This window comes from Leopardus geoffroyi, chromosome C3 (assembly GCF_018350155.1).
Source record: "Leopardus geoffroyi isolate Oge1 chromosome C3, O.geoffroyi_Oge1_pat1.0, whole genome shotgun sequence".
Classification (NCBI taxonomy): domain Eukaryota; kingdom Metazoa; phylum Chordata; class Mammalia; order Carnivora; family Felidae; genus Leopardus; species Leopardus geoffroyi.
This window is the reverse complement of record NC_059338.1, coordinates 59,680-73,572: the sequence shown is the minus strand read 5'-3', so window position 1 is coordinate 73,572 and position 13,893 is coordinate 59,680. Positions and strand designations below refer to the sequence as shown.

The 13,893-nt window shown below is 52.5% G+C and overlaps 2 protein-coding genes across 3 annotated transcripts; both read left to right on the top strand.

The window, feature by feature from the left end:
* Window positions 1-265: 265 nt before the first annotated feature.
* Window positions 266-3,934, top strand: LOC123585572 (protein S100-A15A). Of its 2 annotated transcripts, none has more exons than XM_045453874.1 (3): window positions 266-407; window positions 1,460-1,663; window positions 3,620-3,934. In XM_045453874.1, the coding sequence occupies exons 2-3, from the start codon at window positions 1,514-1,516 to the stop codon at window positions 3,794-3,796; spliced, it is 327 nt and encodes a 108-aa protein (XP_045309830.1). In that variant the 5' UTR covers window positions 266-407; window positions 1,460-1,513; the 3' UTR covers window positions 3,797-3,934. The 2 variants fall into 2 exon arrangements, with proteins under 2 accessions (XP_045309830.1, XP_045309831.1); XM_045453875.1 differs by having other exon boundaries at window positions 1,442-1,663.
* A 7,416-nt stretch (window positions 3,935-11,350) lies between these two features.
* Window positions 11,351-12,395, top strand: S100A8 (S100 calcium binding protein A8). The gene is made up of 3 exons (XM_045452663.1): window positions 11,351-11,476; window positions 11,889-12,051; window positions 12,198-12,395. Exons 1-3 carry the CDS (start codon window positions 11,382-11,384, stop codon window positions 12,324-12,326), a joined length of 387 nt encoding a protein of 128 aa, XP_045308619.1. The 5' UTR covers window positions 11,351-11,381; the 3' UTR covers window positions 12,327-12,395.
* The last annotated feature ends 1,498 nt before the right edge of the window (window positions 12,396-13,893 follow it).

Genomic DNA, 13,893 nt, shown 5'->3' with positions numbered 1-13,893 from the left:
ACACCTGAGGAAGATGTATTTAAGTTGTGGTTTGACCCCACCCAAGCCCAGGAGCCAGGAGGATGGGCTCTGAGGTATGGACATTGTGACTTGTGATTCTGAGATGCTTCAGATCAGGCTCTGAAGGAAGGTGTGTCCCTGAAACTGGTTGACTTAATTGTAGGAAGCAAGTGTCATGTGATATCGTCTCAGGGATGCAATTAAGGCTCAGTCGTGCTGTTGAAGAACCTGTGAAGAGTCATGACACTGGCTGCCATAATTAGAAGCACCAAGGATGGGCAGAATATAGGACTTGGTGGTTGGGCCCCTGTTCACACAAACACATCCTGCCTGAGCACTGGGGAATCTCTGGGATAAACTAGAGGCCAGCACTGTGGATTCAGAGCAACCCTGTCCCAACTGCACAGGTCAGCACTTCTCCCAAGAGAGTAGTGGAGGTGGGGTGGATGGTTCTGGGTTTGTGCAGGTCTGAGAGAGCAGAAATGGATGGCTTACCTGTTTTGGAGAATGTGTACAGTTGATGGATATCCCAACAGGGTAATTGTGGTCCCCCAATTGGTTTGAATCTTGTTCCAGGTGGATCAGTTGTGTGATTTTGGGAAATTTACTTAACATCTCTGGATTTCACTTCTTCCTCAGGAAAATGGGGGAAATGATGCCTGCTTCATTAGGATTACATGGATACTCTGTATAAAAGGCTCTATCTAGTGTTTGGCTGGCTTCATAAGAGTCAGAACCAGCAGTTGTTGATTCTTATCTGCACAGAATCTGGAGGGGACCACTGAGCTGATGGGATAACCTGCCTCCTGAAAACAGGGATCTCATCTTTGTAGGATGTGTGGAGGGGGAGATTGTGGATACCTCATCTGTGTGTAAAGCACCGGGGTTGGTGCTGTGGGGTGACAAGGGGTGGCTGTGGGTGCCCTTGCTTGCCCCATTGCTGGCCAACCCAACTCAGGGCAGAAGGGACCATGTGGATGACAAGTAGACCCCTTTAGAGGGTCATGCAGCAAGGCGGTGGTCAGAACAAAGGTGGGCATCCTTGTGTTGTCTCTACATTCAACTGAGAAAGGAAAACAATAATACCTGAGCAGGGCTGGGCGTTCTGGGTGGTATAATTTTAATATTTCATTTGTGCTATGAAGTAGTCTAGTACTGTCTTGCACCAAAGAGTCTAGATTCTTTTCACTTTTGATTTTGGGTGACTCCTAAGTTGAGAGTAGGGTCGGGGGGGCAGAGAACATGCTCCTGTCTTCAGGAAGCCCACTGTCTCAAGGAAAGGACAGACACCTGTCCTGAGTGCTCACAGCACAACTTCAGCAGGAACTCTGAGCCACGTTTGCAAAAGGAATCAGCTGGAGTGAAAGGAGGTGGACAGAATGAGAGGGCAGAAGATTCTTGGAGGAAGTGCCTGTCTGTCATGGGGCCGCTCTCTCCTCAGCTTCTCCACTGTCCCCAGGGCCTCCAGCACTACATCTCCAGTTCTCCCTGTCCTGGCCACGGCCCAGCCACCATGACAGGCACACCAGTGGAGGAATCCCTCTTCCAAATCATCCACTGCTACCACCAGTATGCAGCCCGGGAGGGAGACGTGGAGACCCTGTCCTTGGAGGAGTTGAAGGCTCTGCTTATGGACAATGTACCCCGCTTCATGGAGAGCCTGGTGTGTGGGGTCTGGGGTCAGGTGGGGATGAAGTACAGGGTTGGTTGTGGGGTTGGAAGCGAGTAGTGAGGGTGTAGATACATGGAGTTATCTCCCAAGAGAATTCCTACTTAGGGGAGGAGGAGGAGGAGGGAGTTGGGAGGGCAGGATCTGCCAGCTTTATTTCCCCTCCCTGCCTTCTCCTGAAACTTCCTGCCTGGCCCCACTTCAGCCCTAATCCCTGAGATTTAGTCCCAACCCAACCTGTTTATTCCTCTGCTCATCCTGTTTCCTGAGAGAATAGGTGCTGATCTTCCCTCTGCCTGAAGCCCCATTCAGTCAGAGATCCTGCCCCGAACCTGCCCTTTTAGCCTCAGCCCCTTCTGGGTACTGGCACAAACCTCCCCTGTCCCTGTGCTTGGAGGAGGACAGTTTGGGCAGAAGCCAGGTGGGGGTAGGGAATGTAATCTCCCCTTCCAGCTGCTGTCTGAAGGGCTAACAGAGGCTCTGGGACCAGCCTGGGGCTCAGAAACCCTCTCAGGCCTGCTCGTCTTCTCCATTATCAGAGTCTGTGCTTACCAAGTGTCTTGGGAGCTGCAAGGCTGGCAGGAGTGTCTGTGGGGTAATACCCTCTGCCCTCAGCGCCATGCCTGGAGGGGTCTCTGGACTGTCACCTCCAGTGGACTTCAGGTCCATGCTCTGAAGGGCACTACATTCCAAAAGCAGCGCTCCTTTGTTTACTGCGCGTCTCCCCCTTACCTACCTTTGGGAAACATCAGAGGAGAGTTCTGCCCTCAGTTTACTGGAGTGTAGCTGTAAGGGTCACAGAGGGGACTAGGGTGACTTTCTTTCCAGGGCCAACTGTCTGTAGCCCATGGGGCTGGGCCCGATGCTCACAGCACCCCCGCCCCTGCCCCGCCCCAGGTTAAGGGCCCCCAGGGACAGACACTAGACCAGGGGGGCTGAGGTGAAAGAAGCCAGGGAGAGCCTGCCCTAGCAGGAAGCCTTCAGTTTTGGGATCAACCAGTTTTGTGGAGATACGATTAGGTGAATTAGATGGTGGTGGGCGGCAGGGGAAACAGAGGGTATGGAGCGCCCCATGGAGATGAGGGCCACCCTCTGGGCCCCCAGCTGCTGACAGATGCAACAGGTTTCTTCCCTGTAGGCTTTCCAAGCACTCCACTCTGAGTCTCCACACCCACCAGCCAAACCCTGCGGGAACATGCTCCACGGGCCCTGCCCAGGACTCTGTTCTCATCCCTGTCTTCTCACCGCACTGCACACTGACCCTGGCCTTCCTTCTCGCTGCCCCTTCAACCCCACGTGCGTTTGTTCCTCCCCTATTCTGTCTCCGATCTTCATCCCTCAGGGCCACCTGCTCTGGGACATGCTGGACACCTCAGGGCCCATGATGTTCTTTCCCCTTATTCTGCACTTTCTGCAGGGGACACAGGCTAAGTGTCATAAACAAGTCCTGAGCAGACGCCACAGCATGCACACATCTGATCCCACCCCCTGGTGGCCCTGCGATAGTGCTGGAGGTGCAGACACGAGGGGCAGATGGGCTCTGCCCGGAGGAGCTCCCAGTGTGAAGCAGGGGCACAGCCTTCCATCCCAAAGCTCCTGGACTGGTGGCCTCTGCAGGGAGGCTGCCAGTGCAGCTGGGCAGACAGGTCAGGAGGTGCCAGGCCGCTCAGCTCTGCCCAGCAGCCAGGCGGTCAGTCAGCCAGTGGTGCCCAGGCTGCACTGTCAACCCACACAGCCCTGGGGCCAGCTAGCTGAGGTGCCTGCCATGTCTCCGCCTCTTAGCCTGATTCCATAGCATAGGGTGCCCTGGCCTCTGCCTGAGTGATGGGCTGTTTGTTGCAAGCCTCTTGTGGCTGGGCCATGCCATGGTGCCACGCAAGCAGTGGAGGCACGGCCCTTTGCTGTGGGCCATGTGCCTGGGTTGATGGGTGACCCTCTGCCCCTCCTCAGGGCCGGAAGGAGCCCTACTACATCTCGGAGTTGTTCCGGGCTGCAGACAGGAACAAGGACAACCAGATCTGCTTTGATGAGTTCCTCTTCGTCCTGGGCCGTCTGGTGAGGGACTACCACCTGCACTACCACCGGCAGCAGTGTGCCCACTACTGCGCCCAGCACAGCCTCCACTAGCAGACATGTGGCCGCCTCCACCCACAGGGGCCTGTCCGGGAGCGGATGGAGAGCTCTGCCCAGTGAGTCTGTGTGTGCCCACATGTGTGTGCAACCAACAGCTGTGAGGGAAGAGAATAAAGCAACCCCATAAATGTGTCCTGGAATTCTTTAGTTCATGGATTTGGGCATCTGCTGTGGGTCCTACATCGGGGACCATCCATTTAGGGTGAGAGATACAGCCCCAGTCTCCAGGAGCCCCTGTCTGAGGGGGAGGCCCGGCCCAACCTCCAGGAGCCCCTGTCTGAGGAGGAAGGCACAGCCTGGCCTCCAGGAGCGTCTGTCTGAGGGGAGACATGGCCTGGCCTCCAGGAGCCCCTGTCTGAGGGGGGAGGCATGGCCCTGACCTTCAGGAGCCCCTGTCTGAAGGGGAAGGCACAGCCCAGCCTCCAGGAGCCCCTGTCTGAGGGGGGAGGCATGGCCCGGTCTCCAGGAGCCCCTGTTTGAGCGGGGAGACACGGCCCGGCCTCCAGGACCCCTTGTCTGAGGGGGAGGTCCGGCCTGACCTCCTGGAGCCCCTGTCTGAGGGGGGAGGCATGGCCCCAGTCCCCTGGAGCCCCTGTCTGAGTGGGGAGGCATGGCCCTGACCTCCAGGAACCCCTGTCTGAGTGGGGAGGCATGGCCCTGACCTCCAGGAGCTCCTGTCTGAGGAGGGGAGGCATGGCCCCAGTCTCCTGGAGCCCCTGTCTGAGCGGGGAGGCCCAGCCCGGCCTCCAGGAGCCCCTGTCTGAGGGGGGAGGCATGGCCCTAGTCCCCTGGAGCCCCTGTCTGTGTGGGGAGACATGGCCCTGACCTCCAGGAGTCCCTGTCTGAGGGGGGAGGCATGGCCCAACCTCCAGGAGCCCTTGTCTGAGGGGGAAGGCATGGCCCTGACCTCCAGGAGCCCCTGTCTGAGGGGAGAGATATGGCCGGGCCTCCAGGAACCCCTGTCTGAGGGGGAGGCACGACCATAGTCTTGTGGAGCCCCTGTCTGAGGGGGGAGGCATGACCCCAGTCTCCTGGAGCCCCTGTCTGAGGGAGAAGGCACAGCGCTAGTCCTCTGGAGCCCCTGTTTGAGTGGGGAGACATGGCTCGACCTCCAGGAGCCCCTGTCTGAGTGGGGAGACATGGCCCGGCCTCCAGGAGCCCTTGTCTGAGAGGGAGGCATGACCCTAGTCTCCTGGAGCCCCTGTCTGAGTGGGGAGACATGGCCCCGACATCCAGGAGCCCCTGTCTGAGGGGGAAGGCACAGCCCGGCCTCCAGGAGCCCCTGTCTGAGGGGGGAGGCACGGCCCATCTCCTGGGGCCCCTGCCTGAGGGGGGAGGCATGGCCCTAGTCCCCTGGAGCCCCTGTCTGCGTGGGGAGACATGGCCCTGACCTCCAGGAGCCCCTGTCTGAGGAGGAAGGCACAGCCTGGCCTCCAGGAGCGTCTGTCTGAGGGGAGACATGGCCTGGCCTCCAGGAGCCCCTGTCTGAGGGGGGAGGCATGGCCCTGACCTTCAGGAGCCCCTGTCTGAAGGGGAAGGCACAGCCCAGCCTCCAGGAGCCCCTGTCTGAGGGGGGAGGCATGGCCCGGTCTCCAGGAGCCCCTGTTTGAGCGGGGAGACACGGCCCGGCCTCCAGGACCCCTTGTCTGAGGGGGAGGTCCGGCTTGACCTCCTGGAGCCCCTGTCTGAGGGGGGGCATCCATTCTCTTGGGGAGCTGCCTCTCTGGCAAGGAAGCCAGGCCTCACCGGTGATGTTTTGACCACTCATTCTCTGCACATACATGATGGGACAGGGAGCAGGGGGGCCGACGCACACTGGACAAGGACCCACCTCGAGGGTCTAGAGGAGAGCCCCCAGGAATGAGTGTTTAAAAGTGGAGTGGCTTGGGCCTGAGAAGGGAGGATGATGCAGGTAATTGACGTCAAGGCCAGTCAGCGAGGAAAGATTGTGAGGTGGGTTTTGCACACACTGAGTCAGAGACTGGGACAAGGGCAAAGGGCAACACTCCAATCTGTTATGGTGAAGAGTGAAAAGTGGAACCTGGGCTCCCATCAATCAGGAAAGACTTCCTGGAGAAGAGAAGGGTTGGGTCTGGTTTTACTAATAAAGGCTGATGCGGGTGTTACTCTACTTGGGGCTATTGTGACTCACCATCCAAGTCCTCTGTGGTCTCTCACCCCTCCCAGCAGGGATCTGCCCCCCACCCCTTGTCTCTGTGTTTATTTTTCTCTCTCTCCCTGGGAGCCCAGGAATCTGATGAAGAGCATCTCCTTTATGCAGAGCCTTCTCTGCCTTTAGGCCTTGCTGGGGCCCATCTTGGTGGGCTTCTTCTCAGAGGATGGTCTGGAAATCCACGTCCTGAGTGTATTGTGATGAAAAAGATGTGTTTTCAACAAACGATGACGGGGGTGGGGGGAGGGGGGCCGGCATTTACGGGACTTGGTTTGGTTCTCTCCAGCAGCTGGGTCTGTGTGCCACAAGGGGGCAGTGCCCTATGGGCTGAGCTGGGGCCTTCGTTTTTGACCAATCGAGCTCTGAAGCAGGGTGTTGTCCCCAATGTGCCCTGGGCCTTGCCGGCACTGACACCACTTTGCCCCAGCTGTCTCCCTCTGGACCTTCCTGGGGACTCCATGGGGTCTGCACTGCCCAGTGCAGGTGAGTGTCCTGCTGCACCTTGGGAGTGTTTTACCTTCTGTGTCTTCTGCCAGTGAGTGGATGCATGTGTTGGAGGAGGAATGCTGGAACGGGGCCTGTGGATAGACTCTGATGCCTGTGTCTGTGCTGCCTCCTGTGGGCCTCTTAGTCACGACCAGAGGCATGGATGACCAGGCTACCAACCTCCTCCAGGCCCAGGGGATGATTCTTCCTGCCTGTCTCATCTGAGACTGCTGAGTTCCACAGATCTTTGGGTGCTAAGGGGCAGCTCAGCCTAGACCTCCTGCCCTTTCCTGGGGTGTAGAGAGGTGTTTCTGCACTGGCTCTGCTGGTGTGGCCTCATTTCCTCAGCCTTGGGCCCAGGCCTGATTGGACTCTTGGGACACATACCTAGGACCTAGTTCTTTCCTGTAAGTAGGAGCAGGTTCCGCTCCCCTGGGTTGCCCCACATCCATCGGTCTGATTACAGGCCCTGCCTTTTCCCCTGATGTGCTTACCCAATTCTTGACACCCCTCCTGCCAGGTCACTCAGCCTGGCTCCTGTTCCCCCTGAAGCTCCTTAGGCTGTCTGTCCGGGGGCTGGGGAGCATCTCAAGGGCAGTTTCATGGCCTGACTGGAGCAAGCTCCCCGGACAAGCACATGATGCCAGAAGGGGAACATGGCTCACATCTGCCTTGGGTCTCCCCCACTGGACCTGGGGCCTGGTTTTCCTAATTCCTGGATGAAGAAAGCTGTCTCCACTGGGACTGGCTTCAAGGGAGGCATCTCTTCAGGGCTCAGGGGCTTGGGATGACATCATCAGCCTCACCCTCACCTCCACTGGGAGAGGTCAGTGTGAGCTCCATTCCAGGCTTGTGAATGGATCCTAAGAAGAGTCTCAGAAAAGCCACTTTTTTTTGTTCTAATGTGTGCTTTTTGGCACATAAGCAGAACACATGTCCATAGGAAGAAACTTGGGTAACTCCCTGTGCCTCAGTTTCCTCATCTGTCACATAGGGATAATTGTACCCGTAATGTCCACTTTGCAGGGTTATCAAATGAGGCAGTGATATAAAAATACTTTGAAAATATATTGTGCTATTTGGGGTAAGTAAGGTGCTATTATGCCAGGCCATATAGGAGAGGCTTGGTGAACAACAGGTATAGATAAGTGCTTGATCATTGATTGAAAAGTTGTCATTATATGTGTCAGAAACAGCTCTATTTTTCTGTCACAAGGTTGACTAACCTCTTGCCAAGGAAGTTATATTGCATTTGGTTGATGTATTTATATTCTGCCATGTTACAAAAGTGATTTAAGCTGGTGGGATGTGATAAAGGGAATTTCAGCATCATATAAGGGATAGATCGAAGTTCAATTGTGCATTCGCTTATCACCTCAATAAGTATTAGTTGAGCACCTGGTTTGTACCAGGCCCCAGGGATGTATGTGATTTCTGCTCAAAGGAGATCCTGGTCCCAAAGAAAAGACAGAAAAGAAACAGATGAGTCATAACACAGTGGGGAAAATGCCATGATGTATGAAGATTTGGGTAGCATGGAGGAGAGAAGAATTAACTCAGTGTTGGTAGGGGTGTGGGGAGGAGGGTCAGAAACAGATGCAGAGCACACAGTGCCTGGCTGGATCAGGAAGAAAAAGAAGGACTTGACTGGCAAAGAGCATTCCAGGCAGAGGCAGGAAGTGCATGATGTCACATCATGTCACCCAAGTAATCCGATGCACTGAATGTTATATCTCTCAGTGGGCCTCAGGTCCTCATCTGTAGAATGGGGATTATGACAGTACAAACTTCATAGTTTATAGTGAGAAATGGATTGATGTAGGTAAAGCACGTACAACAGTTCCTGGCACGTGGTAACAGCCCAATAAATGTTTTTTTTTTTTTTTTTTTTGCTATTATTTGTTCTTATTATTGATTGTTTGCTGTTAGTATGTATTCCAGTCCCTGTGCTGGGTCCTATGGAGGCAGAGATGGATGGTCCATTCTGGGTCCTTGAGGGCTCACAGCCCAGCTGAGGAGTCAGGCACTCGTGAGAGCAGTCGTCACAGTGGGTACCCACCCAGTGCTAGCTCTGCAGTGCGCTAAGTACGTCACACATCCTTTGTGTAAACTGTTTATTAAAATATAATACATATTAACAAAGTCCACAGGGGCGCCTGGGTGGCTCAGCCCATGAACGTTTGACTCTTGATTTTGGCTCAGGTCATGATCTCACGGTTTGGGAGTTTGAGCCTGGCGTTGGGCTCTGTGCTAACAGCACAGAGCATGCATGGGATTCTGTCTCTCCCTCTCTCTCTGTGCCCCTCCCCTGCTCCTGCTTTCTTTCTCTCTATCTCTCAAAATAAATAAATAAACTTTAAAAAGTCTGCAAATCATAAATATTTTTCATTTGTTATTAGTCCTCACAACACTATAAGGTAGATTTTATTAATTTTTTAGGTGGAAGCATTTAAAAATTTTTAAGTTTTTAATTGTGGCAATATATATATATATATGTATATATATATATATATAAAATTTACCATCTATGTGTATTGTTCAGTTGTGTTAAATATGTGCTCATTGTTGTGCAACCAATCTTCAGAACTCTGTCTTTTTTAAAAGTTTATTTACTTATTTATTTATTTGAGAGAGAGAGAGAGAGAGAGAGAGAGAGAGAGAACCAGCACGAGAGAGGAAGAGAGAGATGGAGAGAGAATCCCAAGCAGGCTCCACACTGTCAGCACGGAGCCCAATGTGGGGCTTGAACCCACAAACTGTGAGAACATGACCTGAACTGAAATCAGGAGTTGAACACTTAACTGACTGAGACACCCAGGTGCCCCTGACTCTTTTTATATTGCAGCTGAAACCCTAACCCAATAAACGCTAACTCTTCATTATTCCTCCCTGAGGCCCTGGCAGCCACCATTCTGTTTTATGTCTCTATGAATTTGACTACTCTAGAGACCTCATATAAGTGGAATCAAACAGCATTTGTCTTTTTGTGTCTGGTCTATTTCATGCAGCATCACGTCTCCAAGGTTCATCCATGTTGTAGCATGTGTGAGAATTACCTTCCTTTTTAAAGGCTGATAATACTCCATTTTAAGTATATACTACATTTTATTTATTCACTCATCCTTGGATGGACACCGGCTTGTTTCTACTTTTTGGCAATTGTAAATAATGCTGCTGTGATCATGGATGTATAAATATCTATTTGAAACCCTGATTTCAGTTATTTTGGGTATAGACCCAGAAGTGGAATTACTGGATCACGTAGTAATTCTGTCTTTAACTTTTTGAGGAGCCATCGCACTGTTCTCCACAGCAGCTGCACTATTTTACATTCCCACCAACAGTGCACAAGGGTCTCAAATTCTCCACACCCTCACTATCACTTGGGTCTGAGGTGGTACCTCATGGTGGCTTTGTATATCTTCCTTGGAGAAATGTCTTCTAGTCCTTTGCCATCTTTCAATCAGGGTAATTTTGTTGTTGAATTGTAGAAGTTCTTTAGATATTTTGGATACTAACCCCTTGTCAGGTAAATGATTTGCAAATATTTTCCCCCATTCCATAGGCTGCAGGTAGACTCTCTTTTTAATCTCTTCCTAATAATTGAGGTAACTAAGTCACAGAGAGTGTAATTAACCCAAAGTCACACAGCTATAAAGTTAACAGTATAATGGAGCCCAAAGAGGTATGGAAACATGAAGGAGAGGGTGCTAATCTCATCTACTTCCCCCAGGAGGTGATGATGACCTGGAGAGGCACAATGTAAATATCTGTGGAATGCATGAAGGAAGCAGAGAGATTTCTCAGCAGAGTCATGTTCTTGTCAGGTCATGTTCTGGTGCATGATTCTCTGGGCCATGACATTTCTGCACTGGGAAACTCTGAGGGAACTGCCTCACCTTCTTGGCCGTCTACTTCCGTGTCTGTAGACTGGGTGGGTTGTGTGCACCACCTTCCTGATAGGCATTTTCCAAGGCTCTTTGTGCTTTGTGTTTTGTAACAAGAGAGACGTACCACAAATCTTCAGTGTTGGAAGCCAGTTAATCTGAGTGGCATCTTGTTGTGGAAGGGGGGTGTTGTTCCTCCTGAAATCCTGGGGGAATTGGCCACCTTCTCTTCTCCCCTTGGACACAAATGTCTTCTGGCTTCTCAAAGAATCTCTTCTCCCCCACCTGACCCCCACAGAGTTGGGTTCCTCTTCAGCCCAGGCTGCTGGGGTCAGAGACACACAATCACCCCAGAGAGGGCTGAAGGGTCCCTGCTCTGTTTATGAAGCGACTCAGTGCCTCCCACATGCAGAGGGACCCCGAGTCAGCCTCCGTGTCCCAGAGCACAGTGCACCCTCAGCTCCCAGAGCAAGAGAGCTTGGAAGGGCTGTGGGCAGCTGGAGAGAGCTTGAGAGAGCAGCGCACATCCCACAGAGTCCAACCATGCACAAACAGCAGCAATCATAGAAACAGTCCAGCCTTCACTGCTAAAATCCAGCAGCTAAGACAAGTGTTCTTCACCTCTTAGGGGTCTTGGGCCCTTTCAAGAATCTGACGAAAGCCATGGAGAAATGTGCTTATTGATGCAAACACTCAAAATTATGCTTTCAGCTCCAATTATATTTCAGAGATGCACAGACAGGCCACAATGCACAAGATTAGCAGCAGCAACAGTGAGGGGGACTCAGGAGTGGGCATCCTGGTTGGCCAAGCCAGAGGATACCAGGGGCCCACCAAAGGAGTCCTCACCATGGCCTCTTCTCGTTTCTCCTGCTGGGCACTAGTGCCTAGCAAGTGCCTTCCTCTTTCCACTACCCACTGCCCCCACCTCCACCTCTCATCAGAAACTTTCATTCTGTGCAGTGATTGCCCCATTTACCTGATTGGGAAACCAGAGGCTGTGGCAACCCAGGAAGGGAGCAGCTGCCTCTGCATGGCCCTGGCAGCTGGCCAAAGCCTGGCTGCTATAAAAGGGAGCCGACACTCAGCCCTGCATGTCTTCTGTCAACTCTGTTTCAGGGAGACCTGGTAAGTAGGACTGCCTCGGTTGGCTCCATGCTTTGAGGCTGGGCTCCCACAGGAGAGAGGGCTGGAAGTGGAACTGCCTTTTCTACGAGAGGGGAGAGAAACATCAGGGAGGTCTGGAGCTCGATCCAGAGCTCCTGGAGGAAGTTGGTGAGATAGGGATAGAGACGGAACAGTCCTCTGGCACTCTTGGTTGGGTGAGGGCACAGGGAGAGCTGGCAGGCACTGTGTGTGGACACTCCCCCTCCCACAGCCCTTCCTTCCCATCGGGACAGCCATCCACTGGGTTACCTAAATGGTGCAGACCAGGACAAAGCCATCAGCTGGGGGTAATGAGTGTCCCCCTAGTCTTCACTCTGCTGGAGGCAGAGGCACCCTCCCCACCTTGGGATTCCCCATGGGTTCTGTGTTCCAGGTGGGGCAGATCCTTGGGCACCATGCTGACGGAACTGGAGACTGCTATAAACTCCCTCATTGACGTTTACCACAAATACTCCTTGGAGAAGGGGAATTACCATGCCCTCTACAGGGATGATTTGAAGAAATTGTTAGAGACAGAGTGTCCTCGGTACATGAAGGTGAGGAGGGGCTGGGTGTGGTCAGGGTTCTGCCTGGCTGATGAAGCCCTAGGCACTGGTCCTCCACACCACCCTATGTAGACAGCTGTGCCTCAGCTCTTGCCAAAGTCTTTACACTCTGTCCTCTTTCTCCTTCTTCTTTACAGAAAAAGGATGCAGACACCTGGTTCAAAGAGTTGGATGTCAATAGTGATGGTGCAATTAACTTTGAAGAGTTCCTCATACTGGTGATAAAGGTGGGTGTGGCAACCCATGAAGATATCCACCGAGAGTAGCAGAGCCCTGGGCCCTGGGGCTGGGCCCTGGACCTGTCCTTGCAAAATAATAAAGTAGTTGATACCTCAGGCCTCTTTTGGTGTCTTGCCTTTCTCTTGTGGGATGAGGTTCCTAGTGGGTGGAGGGAGGGCTGGAAAACCCAAAGGAACTAAACCAAACCTCTATTGTCCCCACTTCCCATCTCTCACAAACCTTCAGTGCTTTCCACTCATCTGGTTTCCTCCCCATGTTCTCCCCAAACTATTCTCATCTCATCTAATCCCATGGTCCAGAGAAATTAGTTCTAGGACTCAAGGATTCTGAAAAGCCTGTGATACTTGTAGCTGATGATTTTCTTAATTGTTCCCAAATGGGTGATATGGGAATAGAGTGATGTAGGGAAAACTCATCCTGCTTTCCAAACTAAAATTTAATATTGAGAAAAATATCTTAGATGTGACTCTTGAGAAATTAGGGAGGTAGTAGAAGTGTGTGTGTGTGTGTGTGTGTGAGAGAGAGAGAGAGAGAGAGAGAGAGAGAGAGAGACTGATTCTGTGTGTGGTGTGATGGTAGGTGGTTGTTCAGGGTCCTACATTAAGTAACACTAACAGTTCCCTTGTCCCACACTTGTAATTTCTCCTTGGAAATTTTTGAAGCTTTCCTTCTTGTTCTGCTCCCAGCCTCCCAATGTGATGAAATAATAAAGAAATGGACAAATAGGCCAATGTATTCCTAAAACTCAACTCAAAGAATAGGGTGCTGCCCTGGAGGGGGGGCGGTGAATGCTCTGCTGATCAGAGAATATCTACAATAACCTCCCAACCATCACTCTGGATTTTCCAAGGGTCTGGTAAAATGGGAAGGCCAGCAATGAATGGGTGCCTTTCACCAGAACCCAACCCCAAGCTGAATTTCCAGGCTATGCCTTGGGAAATTTTCTTCTGTGTCCACTTAGGTGATGGGGGAGTAGTATTAGTGATGGAGAAGGGGGTAGGGTGCTGCCATGAGAATCTGTAAGTCAGAGTTCTTAACTTGGTCTACTATGCATCTCTGAAATATAATTGGAGCTGAAAGCATAATTTTGAGTGTTTGCATCAGTAAGCACATTTCTCCATGGCTTTCGTCAGATTCTTGAAAGGGCCCAAGACCCCTAAGAGGTGAAGAACACTTGTCTTAGCTGCTGGATTTTAGCAGTGAAGGCTGGACTGTTTCTATGATTGCTGCTGTTTGTGCGTGGTTGGACTCTGTGGGATGTGCGCTGCTCTCTCAAGCTCTCTCCAGCTGCCCACAGCCCTTCCAAGCTCTCTTGCTCTGGGAGCTGAGGGTGCACTGTGCTCTGGGACACGGAGGCTGACTCGGGGTCCCTCTGCATGTGGGAGGCACTGAGTCGCTTCATAAACAGAGCAGGGACCCTTCAGCCCTCTCTGGGGTGATTGTGTGTCTCTGACCCCAGCAGCCTGGGCTGAAGAGGAACCCAACTCTGTGGGGGTCAGGTGGGGGAGAAGAGATTCTTTGAGAAGCCAGAAGACCTTTGTGTCCAAGGGGAGAAGAGAAGGTGGCCAATTCCCCCAGGATTTCAGGAGGAAC

What these genes read in the sequence shown, in the direction of transcription:
- S100A8 (XM_045452663.1), top strand. Translation starts at nt 11,382, where the DNA reads ATGGCCCTGGCAGCTGGCCAAAGCCTGGCTGCTATAAAAGGGAGCCGA. An exon ending in CTCTGTTTCAGGGAGACCTG is followed by an intron (nt 11,477 to 11,888) that starts GTAAGTAGGACT and finishes TCTGTGTTCCAG; the next exon opens with GTGGGGCAGATCCTTGGGCA. An exon ending in AGTGTCCTCGGTACATGAAG is followed by an intron (nt 12,052 to 12,197) that starts GTGAGGAGGGGC and finishes TCTTCTTTACAG; the next exon opens with AAAAAGGATGCAGACACCTG.
- LOC123585572 (XM_045453874.1), top strand. Translation starts at nt 1,514, where the DNA reads ATGACAGGCACACCAGTGGAGGAATCCCTCTTCCAAATCATCCACTGC. An exon ending in CCCGCTTCATGGAGAGCCTG is followed by an intron (nt 1,664 to 3,619) that starts GTGTGTGGGGTC and finishes GCCCCTCCTCAG; the next exon opens with GGCCGGAAGGAGCCCTACTA.